Consider the following 20,271-nt stretch of genomic DNA (forward strand, 5'->3'; position numbering starts at 1 on the left):
ACTTTTTAATGCAGTTTAGGTCATTAGCAAACTTCATGGAAGTAAACTGCTACTCTTCTCATTTTATAAAAAAAGAGAATCAAAGGATTCGATAAAACATAGATCAGAATGTCTAGTGAAAATGAACAATGTTAGCATGGGGCTAAAACAGAGGTACAAACCAGTATTGACTCCTTCACCTGCAAATATTTCAGAGTGGCTTATTAACAGGTATCGTGAAGGCTCACACAACTTTGGCACCTTAGCTACTCTTTGAGCTATAGATAATGAAAAATAACCAACCTCATAAGTAATGAAATTTGCAGAATCCTCCAGCTTCATATCTTCCCTTCTTGGTGGATTGTCATGTGTTGCAAGAGCCAGACAACGCAGAGTATCCCTCCCAGTGCCCCATTCTCTGATGACACTCATGATCTTCTGCTTAATTCCAGGTGTCAAAGGCACCTTGATGCTCCCAACCCGGACATGTGTGCACCGGTCAATGACACCCTCAGGAGCACCCTACAGAAGAAGAATAGGAGAAATGCTCAGCATCACAGACATGACATCTGCCTTCCTTCACCAGAACTATTCAGGGCAAACCACTAACCACAGAGGGGGGTGGGAGCACTGTTACAAGCCATGCTGCTGTGAAGCCTCCTAGAAATGCTTGCTCCATTATACTTGCCTTAACAAACATCTTGGTCATGGCAGTCCGGCTGGGCTTGTTTGGAGAGCAATACACGGACATGGACTTCCGGTCCCTGGAAAATTCAAGAGTGAACTCTTTTCTCATGAGTTGCTTAATGACCTGCAAAGAAAGGTAGGACAATGAAGACAGGTTAAAACTGAATTAGAATGAATCCACATGAAACGGATAATTTCATTTGATTCTCCATTGTGCAGCATTTCAGAAGTACTGACCGAGTTGCAAGCGTTTGCCCGTTCGATTCTGGAGAGCCCTTTGAGTTCGGTGTCAAACACATTCATCTTCTCAACCAGACAAGTGAGGGCCGTTTCTGTTGCTTCACCAACCTTCTCGTATACTCCTTTAGCCTTTGAAACAAAGCTGTTATCAGCATAATCAAAAATCACAGGTTGCTTAATAATCTCATGCAGAGTATTTTCTCGGTAACACGAAAATTCACATTTAAGTGCAAAGAAAACTAGTTTTTATCAGTGCCATAAGTGGAAAATATAAGCTGAAGTCTACTGCGCTTCAAGTGTCAAGCACTTTAGTAAGGTATCCCTATCTGGTAGTAATCAGGAGTTATCAAGGTAGAACCATATATACACTGCCTTACACTTAACTTTCCAATTTAGCTACAAGTCATTTCCTCCCAATTCTTGGATTTCCCCCATCCAATCCTGCATCTGCCACCCTTTCTCTTTTTGTGCAGAACATACTAGTGAGAAAAAAGCTCAGATATAACAGTTTTTGTACATATGTAGTTGATAGATCATGCTTTTGTTGGCAGCTTTTGTTTTTCAAGTGTCCTATCCAAGAGACCATCAATTCTACAATCTGCCTCAAATGTTTTCAAATATGTTCACTGCATGTGCATTTTTAACACCATAAAGACTGAAATTGAACAGTTTGTTTTATACAGTACCTGGATTCTTTGATGCTAGAAAGTAATACATACCACAGATCACAGGAGAGCAATTTGCACAGACACCAGTACTTCTACATGGTTGAAAGCATGTATCTTAAAGCTCACCGATACTACGAAAGTCATGAGTTTAAAATTCATGCTTAAAACCACCTGGGTTCTGTTCCTTTCTTGTTATCTGGAGTGTAAGAAACAAGGCTAGTGGAGATCTCTGCTAGATAAATTTGGATTGTGCTTAATCTCTGTTCTGTGTATTTTAATATGTATTTTATAGAAATACATTTTAATATGCGTATCTATAGAGGTTTACAATGTTTATGTATTTCAATTATGGTGTAACCCGCCTTGAGCCACGAGGAGAGGAGGGTAAGAAATAAAATTATTATTATTATTACAAATATGGCACTAAGAAATATCAAATTCTCTTCCATGGTATTTCTGGAGAAGAACCAGAGGGGTAAGAGATATATTGACACTAATATTGCAGCTATAGCTTCACTCCTCCTACCCCCCCCCCCCCCTTTTTGGTAACTAACAGAGGAGACCAAATACTTTGTTCAATCTGCTCTCCTCTTGAATTGGAAGGAGTTACTTACCTCATTGAAATCCAGGGAGGAATCATTGCAAAGGGCACAAATAGTTGCCAATTCGATCAGCCCATCATACTGAGAGCATCTGACAAGTTTTTCATCTTTATGCCTATCAGAGAAAAAACGAATGACAGGACGGTCACTTCTGACATATGTGTATTTATTATCAGCATTTATTCACTGGTGCATCAGGTCCTTTCCCCTCCCCACAGGTGTTCGTAGGTAAAATCCCAAGAAATAGGTGACTACTGGGTATGAACTACACAGGGTCCATTTAAACAAATTGATGGGGAGCCAGTTCTTTTAAAAAGGAAATGAGCATCTTTGTACTGGATTAAATTTTATGCGGCAAGCGTGAGGTATTCATATATATACTCAATATATAACTTCTGTGTAAGTTGATGGCAGGTTTTGGGATTTTGATAAGTTGAGGGTAAAACTTAGGGGCGTGAAACAAAGGATGTAGAGGAAGGAGCAAAGGAAAATGATGCCAAAGAACCTACAGAATTCCAGAAGGTATAACTTTTGAAGACGAAACTATGGTAAGGTTGGTTGTGCAACTAACTAAACTCCTCACCACACTATTTCAAGAATGGGATGATTCCTTTTTTGATAAGTGTTTAGGTACAGCACTTAGAATGACTCGTACCCCCAGGTTTTTGGGTTGATTTTTTTTGACATAACTATATATAGTAAAACAAGGCCCAGTATCACTGGCAAGTTTGCTATTGCAACTAGTCAATTTCAATCTTTTCTAACCTGAATGAGAGCGATTTTTTCTGGGTCACTTATACTTAGACAAACTACAAAAATCAAAGCTCTGGTAAATGAAGCAAAATGTGCTGTTATTTTTAAAATTCAACTCATGATTCCACCTTTGCCCCAGAGGAAAATATTAGTCAGAAGTCTTAATGGACCAAATGTTTGCACCAAATGTTCCCATCAGTGACTTACCCATGAAGAGCTAGGGATATAACTAATTTAGAATTTTCTCCAATTGGGAGATATATCACTTAATGAAGTGTCTTCATGAAACATTTCCTCCTTTTGCTAACAGTTCTATATAAACAAAGCCATCAACCAGGAAATTGTGACAGATGTTATGACTTTTTCAATCTGTACCATTCTTTGAGATGTCTTTGAGTTGACATCACACACAGGCATAAGTACTGATGTTTCCTTATACAGAAGGAAAACTGCCACATAAACCAACTGAAGTATTAGAGAACTGGCAAAACGACAAGGCAGATATAAGTGCATTTAATGTAACAGATATGGTGAAATAAATGTCTAAAGAATTGAGAGTATGATATTAATTAAAATGATGCTCATAAGAGAGATCACTCCTCCAAGACAAAGATCTGGGTCTGAAGCATAAAACTGGCTTGTATTTACAATGCTAAGCAGAAGTTCATAGTTAAAAGACATATTTGGTCACACTCTGATCCATCTATGTTCAAGTCAAATATTTGCAAATTGCATTAAATCAAATTGGCACCAAAGTGATCATTATTAGCTCCATCAAGCCAAATTGTTGTAGGAGCGGTAGTCCAAGATACTGGAACACCAATGCTCCTCCACTTCTCCCATTTCCCCGTAAGAGAGGATCTTTGAATGGGCAATGTATGTATTGATAGGCAGCACTTTAGTCCAACTAGAGAATCCAGTTTCCTTAAGTACTGCCCTGTCTAGAATGAAACCTTTACATGAATCCACTGATAAATAATTAGCAAGAATAAAATTCTTACACTTCTCCTATAGGAGCATATGTTGAGCCAGACACAGTAAATTCATTGAGAGAACAGCTATCCCCATCTATTCGGTCCACAATGAACATCTGCAAGAGAGAAGAGAGTACAACAATAGTCAAGCAATTAAAGTAATTTAGAAATTGTGAATGAGAATGGTAGAAGTTCAAGAAAGAGAAACTTTGTAATCAGCCCAGTGGTTTTAGAGGGATATCAATCTTGTATCTTGGGCCACAAGTGCCTTCGTTTAGCGCTTGGGATCATTCTCCTCTCTTCCTTCTTCTTTTGTGACAAAAACCCTCCGAATTACACTTTTAAGTAACTTTGGGTCTATTTCTAATGCTTTTATATAACTGAAAAAAAGGCCCATACAATTCAACAAGGTTGAATTGTTTATAGACACATGATTAACTTGTATTATGGAGAAAGCTGCACATATCTACTACTGAAAATCAGCAAGAATATGAATTACTTTCCCTATTCTCATATAAGATTGAACAGTTGGTGCATAATTACTTCACACTGTTACACAGCTTTTCTTTTAAAAAAATACTTGCTTAATCAAGTAAAAAATACTTGCTTAATATTCCTTTAAATCCTTACCTCTTCACTTCAAGTCTGTATTATTTTTAAATCTGAGTCTCATGAATCTTTATCAGTGTAGAACCAACAAATTCAAGATAAAAAATGTAGCTTGAGTTTATGTCCTGAGTCGATTCCACTGTACTACTACATTGACTTCTAGTTCCAGGTATTTGTTTAATGCAAACACTTGACAGCATACTCTCAAGAAATTGATTTCTTTTTCTGAGTGGCAGGATTCTATCAATAATAGATGAGTAGCACACTATGCTCAGTTTGAGAGCTGAACTCCAGTTCCCAAAACAGAATGCCTCCATCAAAAAACAAGGCAAGGCCTTTCCAAAAGAATTCCCAACACTTCAGCTACCTTCCTTGAAGCCCTTCTCTGAGCTAGTCACATCAACTTGGACTGGTTTCGGTTTGGCAACATACTGCAAGGAAGAAAAATCATCTCCTAGGATTACGTCTACAAAAGCTTCCTGAACAGACAACCTCTCCTTGTATACAGGAAAATATTGCTTTAATGTGCTAAGGCTTTCTTCCAAAAAAAATTAGAACCACTGCTTTTGTATATCATCTAAAGGATCTGACACTCACATTAACTAAACAAATGCCCCCAGTCACAATATCAAGGATTAGCCAAACTTTTTCCTCCAAAAATAATACTGAGTCCAGTATTGCACTGCAAAATTTCTTTTCAAAAGGAGAAGAACTTGGATGATCCTATGTTGAGGAACCTTTTCTGGGTTTTTTGGCATCCACCTCCCTAAAAGACGGGCAGTTATGCAATGCTCCTGCAAGTAACCACCTCTAGAATACAGATGAGCCACTGCTTTGTGTTTCACAGTAAACTCTACAGCAGAAAAATTCTGAGTAAGACAAAGGAATAACAGATAGCCAAAAAGCTCTTTCAAATGAGAATAGACACTTCTTTAAACAAATATGCCAATACTGAAGAAACTCAGAAGACACAGAAAAGTCCTGACATTTTATTATCATTTACTTGTATGAAATACTACTTTGTCCCAACAATTCTGAATGGACACATAATTTGGAGAAACTCCAGCACATTTAGTCCCCATCCAGCGAAAATTCTTTAAAAATGAATGTCTGAATTTGAGTTAGAAATGTCGCTTTGAACTCCTAATAAAATTCTGCTTGGAATGCCAAGTGCAAGTGAGGCACACACATTGAAGAATAAAAGAAATCTGGGATAACTGCTTAACAGCACAATGCCACCTCTCTTAACCAGTATTCAAAATTGGACTTATAATGCTCACAGAAACAAACTGCTAGCCGCTCTAGTCCTATCTGTATATATTGAATCCAGGGAGTGCAAAAAGATTCTTGATTTGACTCAAACCAAGTCCTGTATGTGTTGTTTGGTGTGTGCTACAGAGTACTTAAATTCTAAGAAGTGCAGCATTCTCATCGCAATTAACTGTAATTCTAGCTTTCCCAATAATAATGCCTTTGTTGATTGAACTATATCTTGGTAGTGGGCTACAATGATGCCAATGTAAAGACAACCATATCACCAAATTCACAGTTATGTCATGATACTCAATTAATTCCAAAAAGAAAAGAACAGAACAAGTGAGTGATGTAACCATACCCTGCAAACTGACATCTGGTTGGTGGTCAGAGTGCCTGTCTTGTCTGAACAAATGACGGAAGTGCAGCCCAGGGTTTCCACTGAAGGCAGGCTACGAACAATAGCATTCTTCTTGGCCATCCGGCGGGTGCCCAGAGCCAAACATGTGGTGATGACAGCAGGCAGTCCCTCTGGGATTGCAGCTACAGCAAGGGCAACGGCAATTTTGAAATAGTAGATGGCACCTCGAATCCAGGAGCCACCATGAACCGGATCGTTGAAATGCCCAATGTTGATGATCCACACAGCAATGCATATAAGTGAGATGACCTTGGACAGTTGCTCTCCAAATTCATCCAATTTCTGCTGAAGTGGGGTCCTCTCTTGCTCAGTAGCCACCATTTCATCACGAATTTTGCCTATTTCTGTATTCACACCGGTAGCCACCACCACACCCATGGCTTTGCCAGCAGCAATGTTGGTACCCTAAACCAAGAAGTCAAAACAAGACTTGAATAAGAGTGTAATTAAAGTCACTAACGCCATAAAGCAGGCTAACCACATATGCTTTCAGAGGCTAGCTAACATCCCTAGTGATATATGCAAGAATCCACCTTATGCCTATGTAGGTCTTTTTTGGTTACTTCAGAGACTGATATTCTCTTTCATTATGGATAATTTGAGCAACAAACATTTGCGCATAACAGTTTAAATTGATTTTTAAAAATATAAACCACTCACAGATCTTGAGACCTAGAGTGTAGTGTAAACAATTTAGTAAGAAAATAACTTAACTCTTTTGTGTTGTTATCAACTTTTTAAAAGGTAGTTTGGATTTTATTTTGCACATCTACTGTGTGCTCTACTCTAAGGACTCTATATATTACTGACCTTGAGAGCAATTCAGAGAGAGTATTTTCAACTCTTTGTTATTGTGTGCCTTCAAGTTTTTTCTGACATATGGGGACTCGAAGGCAAACCTATTAGAGGGTTTTCCTGACAAGAATTGTTCAGAGGATGTTTTCGTTTTCTTCCTCTGAGACCGAGAGACTGTGACTTGCCCAAGGTCATCCAGGGGGTTTCTATGGTCGAGTGGGGACCACTACACCACACTGCCTCTTGTTTCCAGCTCTGCAAGTTGATAATGAGGCAGAGGGCCTTGTTCAACATGCCCAAGTAATTTCCAGCTAAGTTTTAGAATCTGTATCACAAGCATACCTTCATGATCAAATTATAATCAACAGCAAAATAATGCTACAGCTAACAACAAAAATAATGTAGGTGACAACACAGTGTTGGCATTTTAACATGGTTCAGCTATGGGTGATTTTCGCATGTTACTTTATTAATTTGTCTTATGTGTAACTTTTCAACCTCTTAAGATGACTCTTACCAAGCAAGAAAAGCTCAAAATACCTCACTAGGCAACAAATGCATATTTCCAAGGATTTTGCCTACATGGGAGTTTCTGCTTTTTGTATATGTAAATATAACAGTATCAGTTTATCCAGAGTAAAGCAACAGAATACTTATATGTTAAGGGCTCATTTAGTACCACACAAGGCAATCACCAAGTCAAGATATTTCCAACAAATTCAACAAACAAAATAGGCGAAGTATTTTTTTAAATCCCCAAATACCCTAAAGCAGTGGTTCTCAACCTGTGGGTCCCCAGATGTTTTAGCCTTCAACTCCCAGAAATCCTAACAGCTGGTAAACTGGCTGAGATTTTTGGGAGTTGTAGGCCAAAACACCTGGGGACCAACAGCTTGAGAACCACTGCCCTAAAGGCTCCACATCCTATATGACCTTGCAAGTTAAGTGATCAGTACTTGGATGGGAGACCATTAAATAATCTCTGGTGATATAGGCTACATTTCATACACTGCCATATAATCCAGATTTTCAAATCAAATAATCCACATTTTCTGCTTTGAACTAGATTATATGAGTCTACACTGCCATATAATCCAGTTCAAAGCAGATAATCTGGATGTTATATGGTAGTGTAGAAGGGGTCTCAGAGGAAGGAATGGGCAAAACCCCTGAGGATTCCTGGGCGAAGATAATGCTATGAAATTGATGAGATTGCTATAAATTGATAGATAACTTGCACATACACTTGCAGGAAGAACCAGTATTGCAGAATAATTTCTTAAGAGCTAGTGTTTGTCAGTTTAATCATACTGAAAAATGTTTCAAGTTTTACTTACAGAAAAGAGCATGTTCTTCTTGTCTTGGTTCACTGCACGAGGATCAGGCACTGGGTCCGTATGCTTAATGACTGACACAGATTCACCTAAAAGATTGTAATAGAACCAATGAGATACAGTATAAAGCAGGAAGAGGGAAAAGGCCAGTCTTGTAAAGTCTGCATTTTTCATGTTTCCATCTGCACTACTGATAGGACTGAGAAGATTTTGGATACCCACGGAAATGTGGGAAAGGGATACAGATAACTAAAGTATATCTGGGATTCTCCCTGGGGGCTGTAAATAAGATCAGAGGGGGTCAATTTGTCTTTGGGCTTTGTACTGTGCAGGCATGATTCACTAGTCTTGGAATTATTTGACTCCTAACAGTAGTCTAGAATAAAGGTCAAAGATCAAGCAAATGAAACATTGGAAAATTTCAGCAAATCTTAATATCCAAGCATCAGCTTTGCTGCAGACATGACCGAAATACATTCAAAAAGTCTAAAACTAGAACCACGTGGCAAAAATAGGGAAAAAGAAATGGACATTTTCCTTAGTCTTCTTGTGTACATAGATCTTTAGATACTCTGGGTAAGAAGAGTTACACTTAAATTGGCTCTAAAATTCTACAAAGCAAGTACACTATCCTCACATTTAATATGTCACATAAAAGCCTAACTGGGGTCCAGGAAAAAGAAGATGGAAGAGTTTTCTCTAATGTTTTGAATAGTAACATTTTCGGCAGCTATATAAACAGCATCCTTAAAATTAAGAGTTTGTGAAGCCAAGGAAGGGCACTAAATGAGTCTCTTTCTAGTTCAATATCATCTGCTCTGACTGGCAGTGGCTTCAAACAGGATTTTCTCCCAGACCTGCTAGGGACAATTTGCATGTAAGCCATTGAATTCTGAAAAGAATGGACAATGATGTCCAATTGGTCAAAATTAAAGTGAAAAAGAACGAGCTAATATAGTTCTTTCTTATTGAAACATTACATTTTGCAAGTATGAGCAAGCAATTCAAATCCATTTCTAAAATGAAACAAATCCCTCCAAAATAAAAAGTAAATCATATTCATATCACACTTTCATAAAAACCAGGTATTTCAGGTATTTTATTTAGTTTACAGTATAAACAATCCTAGAAAGACACCAAGCTCACACAATGGCTTCAAATGAACAAGTAGTGATGACTCCTAGTTTGTCCTGAATGCTAGCCATGAGCAATATCCTTTATAAAAGAGAGTTGTAAGAATCACCAACCTGTGAGAATCGATTGGTCTACCCGTAGAGTTGTGGATTTTATAGAAGTAATTCTTATGTCAGCAGGAACCTTGTCACCAACTATGGATTTAAAATATACCACATGAGTTTGACGAACCAGAAGCAAAGGCAAGATCTTCTACATCATATTATCAGTTCTATGTTTATCCAAATACTTCTTTCTTTTGAAAATATTAAACAGATCACATATTTAAATTATTTTTCATTATCTCCTTTGGAAAGTGTTTACTTGCTGGAATTTATTTCCCTGCAGCTTATATCCAATTATCTTTAGTTCCCCCTTTAGCTGAAAAATGGAAATTATATTAACATGATTGCACATATTCAAAGAGTTCACATAGGCTTGTATACACACGCACGCTGAGCTTTCTATGAATTCTCCATCAGCTTATGAAGATGTTGGCAACTGTGAAGATATATATATATATATATATATATATATCCAAGGAGACTTTCGATTTCTTAATCAGTATAATGGACACACTCTGTCAAAAGCCATGCAGCCAATTGCATTTGAAGCTTCATGTTTCACAAATAGTTTGTACTATGGCATGCAAAGCTTCGCATTTGGTTGGAAAAATAAGCACTAGAAGCACAGAAACCCATGGGACTGAGCAACAGGGCTCTTTTGAGTTGGGCAGGCTACTGTCAAGATTCAATTTCTTTGCATTTGCCCACATTTTGTTCTGCAAGTGTTTTTATAAAATGGCAAATACCAAGCTGGGTAAAGTATTTACTCAGTCATCTGCTACCATAACAGGGAATTAAAAGTACATGGAAAGCTCAAGAACGGGGCACTGAAAATACTTGCATCATCGGTAAATCAATTACTGATCCTATCATAAGGAACAGACTTGTTAAGTCAGAGCCTCTCTAGTTTGACTGCAGGGATGCACAAAAGAAAAGCAAATTCCTACAGGAACTGCTTATGCAACTGGCGGCAATCATGCATTCAGAGAGAGTATGAGGCTGCGAGAAAGCTAGCAGATTTGCAACCTTATGTGCTCTGTCACGACAGGAGAAAGACTTACTACATAATGAAGCACACACACGTTTGTGGATGTAGGTGCTCTTTAAGATAGTCTCGCAAAGTTAAAATTACAATGCTAGCCTTGGCAAACCCTTTGATGAGAAACAAACTATATCATATATGCATGAGTCTCTATTTAGAATAAACAGACCAACAGGCTAAGTGTGTTTTATTCACTATCCTTATATAGGGACATCCAGAAACATTGTTCCTTGTCTGCTCCATTATTGCACATGAAAACTCTAAATTCACTGTGCCCTTCAGCACTGAAGAGAAAATAGTACAAGACAAACAATGGCCAAGGCCAAAAATGGGCAAAATATTTGAATGTACTCCACTGATGTTGTGAGGAAGTTTATATGTAGATACATGATAGCAGCTGTTTCTCAGCTATCGCAGTTCCGCCAAAACAGGCAGCTTCAACTCAGCCCAATGCAAAAAAAAAAGCCTATCAATCTATAGGGGTACACAGCTGGGCATCTCAAATGCTCCACCACATTAAAAGACAGGATCACCGTATTAGCAATGTATAGGTACCGGCCTAGAAATGGACTTAGAAGTGTGGCAACTATAGGAAGAATGACCAAAGAGATCAATCCAACACACAATTTCCTTTCAATATTAATGTCTCATCACATTTACTCTTCAACACAGCTTTTAAGAGAAAATCTTCTGAATATTTCTTATGAATTCTTCACCAAAAATGGGGACAGTCAAAAATGGTAAGAGCAAGTAAAAACAAAGTTGTTGCTCAAATAAGCTACAGGGATCCAGTATTGTGTCCAGAGGAGAGTCACTAAAATGATCAAAGGTCTGGAGGCCATGAATCTCTATGAGGAGTGGCTTTAAGAGCTGGGTCTATTTAGCCTGGAGAAGCGAAGGTTGAGAGGAGACATGAGAGCCATGTATAAATATTTGAAAGGCTGTCATAAGGAAGAGGGAGCAGGCTTGTTTTCTGCTGCCATGGAGACTAGGGACTCGAGAACCATGGGTTCAAATTACAGGAAAAGAGATCCCACATGAATATTAGGAAGAGCTATTTAACCATGGAACTCTCTGCCTCTGAGTCTGGTGGAGGCCCCTTCTTTGGAGGAATCTAAACAGAGGAGTGGATAGTCATCTGTCAAAGATACTTTGGTTGTGCTTTTCCTGCATAGCAGGCAGGCCCATAGCCCGGGGGGGGGGGGGAGAGTTAAGGGTCCAACCCCCCTCCCCAATGTGCCAGGTTAAAAAAAACCTGGTATACTCGTGAATTGGCTAACCAGTTACAATTCATGAATAATCCAGGGGTTTTTTTTAACCTGACACATTTTGGGGGGGGGGGGGTTGAACCCTTAACCCTCTTGCTCTGGCTACGGGCCTGATGGCAGGGGTTTAGACTAGACAGCCCATGTGGTCTCTTCCAACTCTATAATTCTATGAAATTTCCAGTTTTGTTAGCTGCCCCCAGGTCATCTTTGACATATGGTGATCCAAAGAATGAGAGACTCCAAGGCACCCTGTTATCCACAGCCTTGCTCAGTCAGGTCTTGCAGAGTCAGGACCAAAGCTTCCCAGAATGTAGTCAAACTCTTTTTCGTGCGAGTCATCTTCCATATGCACTCCCACTTTTAATGCTTAGTTAATCTTCCCTATTTGATTTGTTGCTCTTCCGAGAGCAAACAACCAATGGAAAAGGGCTTCTACTTTGGGTTTATATTCTTTTAAATTTTTAATGTTGTTTTAAAAAATACCTATTTTAAAACTGTTTAGTAATTTTAGTGTTCCTTTAATTCAGTGGTAATGTTTTGTTATTGCTTATGTTAAGGCTTACTGTGTCATTTTAAATTTATTTTATGTCTAGTTTATTGGTTGGTTGTATTACACAGCATTGAATATTGCCGTTTTATGTTGTTAACCTCCCTAAGTCCCCATCGGGGAGATAGGATGGGATACAAATAAAGATTATATTATTATTATTATTATTATTATTATTATTATTATTATTATTAGAAACACAACAAGATAAGTCCATGGCAGACACTCTGCTGGCTGTTGAATTGGATCACACGTCGGACACTTCCCAAGTGTCTAGGACTGTGTGATGTATCGGCGAATAATGCATGCAGATCCCAGTAAGGTGGCCTTCTGCAGCTGGCAGATGGTAATTTTGTCAGCGCCGATTGTGTTTAAATGCAGGCCAAGGTCTTTAGGCACTGCACCCAGGGTGCTGATCACCACTGGGACCACCTTTACTGGCTTGTGCCAGAGTCTTTGCAGTTCAATCTTTAAATCCTCATATCATGTCAGCTTTTCCTGTTGTTTCTCTGCAATCCTGCTGTCACCTGGGATTGCAACATCGATGATCCATACTTGCTTTTTTAACATGATTGTGAGGTCAGGAGTATTGTGCTCCAGAACTCTGTCTGTCTGAATTCGGAAGTCCCAGAGGAGTTTGGCGTGTTCATTCTCTGTAACTTTTTCCGGCTTGTGATCTCACCAGTTCTTTGTCACAGGCAGATGGTGTTTGTGGCACAAGTTCCAATGAATCATCTGAGCAATGGTGTTATGCCTCTGCTTGTAGTCTGTCTATGTGATCTTCTTGCAGCAGCTGAGGATGTGATCTATTGTTACATCTGCTTCCTTGCAGAGTCTACATTTGGGATCTGTTGTCGAGTTTTCAATTCTGGCTTTGATGACATTTGTTCTAATGGCTTGTTCTTGGGCTGCCAGAATCAGGTCCTCCTTTGTCTCCTTTTTCAGAGTTCCATTTGTGAGCCACAGCCATGTTTTTTCTTTGTCAATTTGGCTCTCAATTTTTGCCAGAAACTGTCAATGGAGAGCCTTCTTTTGCCAGTTTTCACTTCTGCTCTGGATTGTGTTTCGACGGTATTCGCTCTTCGTCTTTTGCACTTGAAGCAGTTTACTACTATTGACTTCCTTCAATGTTGGTTCTTGACTGCCTTTCACATAACCTGCCAGTGCATGTTTCTCTTCTTCTACCATTCATTTCACTTGCAGAAGCCCTCTGCCTCCTAATTTTCTGGGCAGGTAAAGTCTGTCGACATCACTATGCGGGTGTAATGAGTAGTGGATTGTCATCAGTTTTTTTGTTTTTCTGTCCAGATCATCCAGCTCTCCTTGTGTCCAGTTCACAATCCCAGCAGTGTATCTAATGACGGGGATGGCCCAGGTGTTGATAGCCTTGATTGTATTTCCGCCATTTAATTTGCTCTTCAAAACCTTTCTGACTCTTTGGATATATTCTTTGCTGACCACATTTTTCACTTGCCCAGACTTGATATTGTCCAACTGTAGTATGCCCAGATATTTATAGGCTTCAGGCTGATTGCACTTTATGGTTTTTCCAATTGGCATCTCTATGCCCTTGCTGTGTTGTAATTATTATTATTGTTGTTGTTGTTTTTGCATCATGGGCATGCCCAAAACTGAACTGTTCTGTCGAAAACTGGACAGATGTGGTATTCTGTTCACTTAAAGAGTCAACATTGGGAAAGGCAAACATATTTAAGCATATATATTCCTTCACCATCCTGCTCCCTCAAAAACTTGGAGCACACACAAGCTAGCAATTTCCAAACAAACTCTGGCCAGACTCCAAAAAATTCCTGCTCAGATTTACTTTAGAACCATAACATTGGATATCCTCCGAGGCAGTATGTTGGGAGTGCTAGATTAGTAGAATCGGTAAAAAAAAAAAAAAAATGAAGCTGGGGCCTACATTCATTCATTATAAATCAGTTTGGTAGTTTTTTTTACAGTAGTACTTTAATGTTAGTGAGCCTCCTACCAGTATTCATAAGCAAGTCTACTCTGCTTTCTTTCAGTAAATATAATTACAATTGGTTCAAAATGGGAAGACTTAATTATAGCAACAGATAACCATGTAGGCTTTGACAAACATAAGGAATTCATGGAACAGTAGTAACAGTATGAAAATAAGTAAAGAACTGCAGTCGACAGGTTAGTAGCAGAAGGACAGCCTCTTAGCTCTAGAGTCCAGAAGCAGCACCATTACTTTGTGCTCTGCACAAGAATTTTGTGCAGGATTGCCAAATGAAACAGCCATATCTATTTATACAGGTTGGGCATCCCTTATCCAGAATCCCAAAATCCAAAATCGCTCACATGGGCGAATGGAATAGTGACAGTTGTACTTTCATACACAGAATTACTTTCAAAAGTTGTGTGAAATCACCTTCTGGGTATCTGTATAGGGTATATATGAAACATACATTAATTATATGTTTAGACTTGGGTTCCATCTCCAAGATATCTCATCATGGAAGCATATGCAAATATAGGCATTCTAAAATCCAGAAGAAAAAAAACCAAAAAAACAAAATCCCAAGCACTTCTGATTCCAAGCATTCCTGATAAGGGATATTCAGGTTGGATCTACACTGCCATATCATCCAGATTATCAAAGCAGATAATCCGTATTATCTGCTTTGAACTGCATTATGTGAGTCTACACTGGCCCCGGCCCCTTCTACAATGCCATATAAACTCCATATTATCTTCTTTGAACTGGAATATATGGCAGTGTAGACTCACATAATCCAGTTCAAAGCAGATAATGTGGATAATATGCATTGGTAATCTGGATTATATGTAGTGTGGAAGGGGCCACTGCCATATAATCCAGTTTAAAGCAGATAATATGGATTTTATACGGCAGTGTAGATACTGCCTCAATCTGTACCACTATTAACAATTCTGAATGCATTCAGGTAATGAAAGGCAAGAGAAAAGAATGTTATTTTAGCACAACATCCATCACCTCAACACATTTTCATAATTTGTCAAAGCAGAATAGAGTTAACAACAAATTATCTTAATCTTAAAACATTTTGTTCTTTTCCTTGCTTCCAATAACACATGTCCTTTGCAGCACAATTTTTGTTGTAAGGGTGTACTATGAATGCAGCCCACAAATAAAGCATATTTCATGCTCTTCAATCCTCATAGCTCAGTCACCATACCCGCTACACCCAGAGAGGTCAAATTCAACAATACGTCTATAAATACTGCAGTAATTATGCTGTCCTAGTTTGAACTCCAAACCATTTTACAGATCTGTGGAAAATGGCATGAAGTAGGATTAGTTTTTTGGAGTAGAATCACCTTAGCAGGACTTCTCAGAGCCAGAAAAATTCAGGCTAAAAACCACTGGAAATGCTAGAAGTATGCTTCAATTAGTTCTACTAATACTGAACATTGCTTTACAAATGCTATTTATTAAAAGTATAAATGCAGAACTGACACTTATAAAAGCAGACACTATTCACAAACTCCTTCACCATAACACTGGAATTATCATCAAGTTGTTTCTTATGCTGATAAACACAGTAACTATCAGAACATGCAAAATAATGTAACATACTAGTTCTAAATTTCCAAATTTTGTCAAGAGAACTAGAAACTCTCCTTAAACGAATAAAGGCAGAATTGTCAATCACATACAGCAGCGGGGGGAATCAAGCAACCTATACTCAAGGCAGTTTTAGGCTGAGGCAGCTCTCTCTTTGCTTGTTTCAATAAAACAGTAGGGCACCAGGAGAAAAAGGATCAGGGTTGGAGAAAAAATCTATTACATAGCTTTGTGCTGCCTTTGTTCTAACTTCCCTGTTGCCTAGAAGCAAGAGTATGGTGAGGTTTTGTCTAGAATGCAATGTGAATGTGGAAAGGGGTAATCTGATTATTCAGTAGAAGACCCTCTGAATTCTGTGTATGTTGCTTTGATTGCCTTGAAATGTACTCCTGAATTATCACTAAATACTTTGTGCAATACACTACACCAGTGGTTCTCAACCTTTTCTTCAACACGGACCCTGATAAATATCCTTTGTGGTCATGCACCGCCAAGGCTTAACACAAGATTTAAGGCACCTTCATCAAATAATTGTTTTGATTTTCTCATAAAGGTTCTTCAACTTTAGAGAGAAGGGGTATAACTTGATCTGTTAAAGCACACACTCCAAATTATAATATCATATCTTGATTATAATGATCCCATACAAATTTAAAATAACAGTATCAACATTAATAGTTAGTAATTCAGTCTTTCGCAAGCCTCTTGTGATGCCAGCATAGACCCCCAGGGAGCCTGGACCCAAGGCTGAGAACCACTCCATATTATTGTGTGGAGTGAGCAGGAACAAATGCCATTGTCCTCTTCTAGTGCATTTTATCATTGCTAACAAAACAATAACTAAGGTATTATTCATAATACGGATATACCCTCTTCCTTTTGCCTACATTAGGCCCAACAATGTTGCTAAATTTCATCAATAAGTCCGAAGTACTGACAGAAACGAGCCCCAGAGTATATGCAGAATGCAAACTAAAATTACCAGAAAAAGAATACACTTTGGGGGTAATACTCAAGGTTAATTCTGTATTATGGACTTTTCTCCGACATACAGAATAAAAATGGCTGCTGCAAGCTCTCTTGTTCTCCTGCTCTGGGAAGTACATCCACCCTTGTGAAACTCTTAAAGGGTAGATATTTTCTATTTATCTTAAATAAATATACAGTATCTGTACATGTTGGGCCACTGAGGGCACAACACACTACTTCATGCTGTTTTTTGGAGTCTCCCGTCATGCCACAGCAACCATTCTATCAGTCACAGGGAGGGCAAACTATTTTTCCATTCTATTAACATTCAATTGGTCTCAAACATTATTTCAAGTACAATGTCTACTTTGGAGTCCCTGCAATGTGTTCAGTGTGGTCTATACCTAAACTGTTCCAGATATTAATCTGTGTTATGCTCCACTGTTTATGCTTAATTCTGATTGTGATTCCTGAGACAGCTCAAGAAGTCCTGGCGCTCCACCTTGCCTGAGCATTTCTTGGGGTGGCAGCACTCAGCACTTCCCAGCCCAAGCCTAAATTAATGAATGCAAACATCACTTCATCAACTTCATTGGATAAAGTGAAGATTTTAAAACAGAGATATCTTAAGGTAAGACGTATGAAGAGAACAGTAGCCATGTTAAGATATCTGGTCTTTTAAACTATAGAGGTACCAGTGGCTGAATTGGAGATCCCTGGTTTGTTCATGCAAAACATGCGCTCTGCCACTGATGTTTGCAGCGATTTGTGCTTCTTTTTTTAGGAGCAGAGAGACAGAGAACATTCAGTTGCACAGAAAAATATTCTACATATGCTCAGAGGCTCTCAAATCATTTCTAATTAAGAATTCTCCACAGTGCCCTTTAGCTAAAATATGCATGTCCTTTCTGACTAATCTTTAGCATTGCTTTGTATTAAGCTTTAACAAAGAAGGAACTTAAAGGGTAAGTGAACAGTGTATATGTTGAAAAGGCTGGCAGAGGGTTGAAAAGAAATTCCACCTCAATAAAAGAATAGAACAAGAGTTTATTGCGATTTAGTAACTTGCCATTACATATAGTTAAAACTAAACAAGTAAAACATTATACAATTTTACAAATTAAAACTTTACCCAGGGACCATCAGTGTTAATTAACCCGAGTGTCCATGGGTATAGAGTTTGAATATGTTTCCTCAGGTCTCTAAACAGAAAGTATCTAAGGGCACCCCTAAGGTGTTCGTTGTTGTGTGCCTTCAACTCATGTCCAACTTACGCCAAACACAAGGTGAACATATCATTAGATTTTCGGGCAAAATTTGTTTGGAGGACTTTGTCTTCCTCTGAAGCAGAGAGAGTGGGACCTGCCGGTCACTCAGTTGATTTTCATGGCTGAGCTGGGATTTGAACCTTGGCTTCTAGAATTATAGTTTGGTGCCTGAACTACTACATCAGGCTGGATCTCTTCACAGGTTCTTCTTGAACAATCACTTTTCTAGATAGTCTTCAATATTATTGAGAAGCTTCAAAATGTACTTCTTGAACTTCTGCCAAGTTTGTCATATTTTCATTTCTATATTAACTGTTCTCCTATTGCAAAAGCCTCTTTACTTCACTGGTGTTAATGCATTTCACAGTTCAGAGTTGCCCTTCCACACAGCCATATAACCCAGAATATTAAGGCAGAATAACCCGCAATATCTGTTTTGAACTGAAATATGAGTCCACACTACCATATATTCCAGTTCAAAACAGATGTGTGATTTTATTCAGCTGTGTGGAAGGAGCCCTAGTCTCAGAAAGCCAACTGCTTTAGTAATACTTCACAACTACACCTAGATGTACAGAAATTCAAAGTGATGGATTGCACAGTGAAAGAAGTCTTTCTACTCCCTTCACCAATTCTACATAGTAGCAAAAAGCACTATTCTTTGAAAGTCAAAACCTACTGATACCATACAGGAATATGCTTCTCTGTTACTCTAACATACTACAACATAATCCTTTACCAATGCATCATCTGCCACGTCCTATATGTATTTTGGAAGCCTGTTGTTTGCTCAGTGCTGATACAGTACTTCCTGACATAATGTGGCTCAGGATGGATTTTTAAAAGCATTCTGTGTTTAGAATCAAGTTCCTTCCTGACAAAAAGAATGCTTATTTTAGGGCCAATGACTACACACACAATGCCTGCTCTTCTGAAAACCCCACACTGAACTCCCCCACAAACATTCGTCATCACTGGGCGATAACACATGGGAGAGAACTTCCACCTGGTCATTCTACTCCAGTCAATGGTGGGGTGCACTTGCCGGCACATGCAAATTCTCTATTGGCACGCTGCCTAGAATTCCATGCTCAGATACACATCCCTGCAACAAGTGCTTTGTCGCTTCCCTACATGGTCCTCTTTTTGAAGGCATCATGTCAAAGGCCATTCAATAAGCTTGCACTTATGACAGAGGCATGCACACAATTTCTCTCACCTCCAGGTCTTGACACTAGCTATGGAACACAGTGTATATACTCTGTCACACACCCTAACATTTTAGCCAGGTTGCAATCACTCATAGGAAATTGATTTCAACATCATGGACTACATGGAGTATTGAAGGTTGTTGAGAATTTTGTCATCCTAAGACTGCTCATTGCACTGCTGCTACTTTGGGAATTACTGTGATTAGTGTCAATGTCAAATCGTCAACACAAGGGTCAGATACATTTAAGTCAGTAACTATGATTAAGGACAGTAATCTGAAGAAGAGAGATAAGTATGTGTATTTACTTGTTCTAAAAGTTTCATGAAGTATGATTGCAAATTGTAATTATTTCTTTATGCCCCCAAGACTGGAATAAAGTACAGCTTTCCTTTTGATATGTCATCAAACATAGTGAATGGTTAGCAAGTGCTACCACAAAATAAAACGAAGGACAACATGAAAGAACATAAAGGTAAGGAAGAGACCATCCCTATCCATCAGCCAGAGAAGAAGTTTCTCCTCCCAAATCTCATTTTTAATTATCCTCCCAAACCCCATAATGAAATGTATGACCATTAAACACTTTTCACTCTTGAACATATAAAGTAGTTGGAAGCCCTATTCAGTGTTCTGCAAGTACACATTTCTGTTATTATCTCCTATTACCAGTATATAAAATTTTGTTTGCTTGGAAATGTACACCACCAAAGCATTTATTTTACATACTGTAAATTTCAGTCCTCTGGCCTGAACTGCAATGCAAATGAACATTAAGGTGTACCTTCTGGCTGTATTACTAGTACATTCCTATTAATGTTTTGCAGCTGCAACAC

General features: G+C 38.6%; 1 protein-coding gene across 2 annotated transcripts in view; it reads right to left on the reverse strand.

Moving 5' to 3' along the window:
• Positions 1 to 20,271, reverse strand: part of ATP2A2 (ATPase sarcoplasmic/endoplasmic reticulum Ca2+ transporting 2) — a 47,380-nt gene that overhangs the window by 11,719 nt on the left and 15,390 nt on the right. For both annotated transcript variants that reach the window (XR_010910498.1, XM_060785497.2), the window contains exons 6-13: positions 9,564 to 9,644; positions 8,320 to 8,405; positions 6,128 to 6,592; positions 3,931 to 4,019; positions 2,189 to 2,291; positions 904 to 1,035; positions 668 to 790; positions 283 to 501 (exon numbers count right to left, since the gene is read on the reverse strand). Coding sequence is in view for 1 of the 2 variants with exons in the window: in XM_060785497.2 (XP_060641480.1) it covers positions 283 to 501; positions 668 to 790; positions 904 to 1,035; positions 2,189 to 2,291; positions 3,931 to 4,019; positions 6,128 to 6,592; positions 8,320 to 8,405; positions 9,564 to 9,644 (1,298 nt within the window). In the remaining variant the exon portion in view is untranslated. The remainder of the gene's footprint in view (positions 1 to 282; positions 502 to 667; positions 791 to 903; positions 1,036 to 2,188; positions 2,292 to 3,930; positions 4,020 to 6,127; positions 6,593 to 8,319; positions 8,406 to 9,563; positions 9,645 to 20,271) is intronic.

The sequence above is a fragment of the Anolis sagrei genome, chromosome X (genome assembly GCF_037176765.1).
Source record: "Anolis sagrei isolate rAnoSag1 chromosome X, rAnoSag1.mat, whole genome shotgun sequence".
In the NCBI taxonomy this organism is placed as follows: Eukaryota; Metazoa; Chordata; class Lepidosauria; order Squamata; family Dactyloidae; genus Anolis; species Anolis sagrei.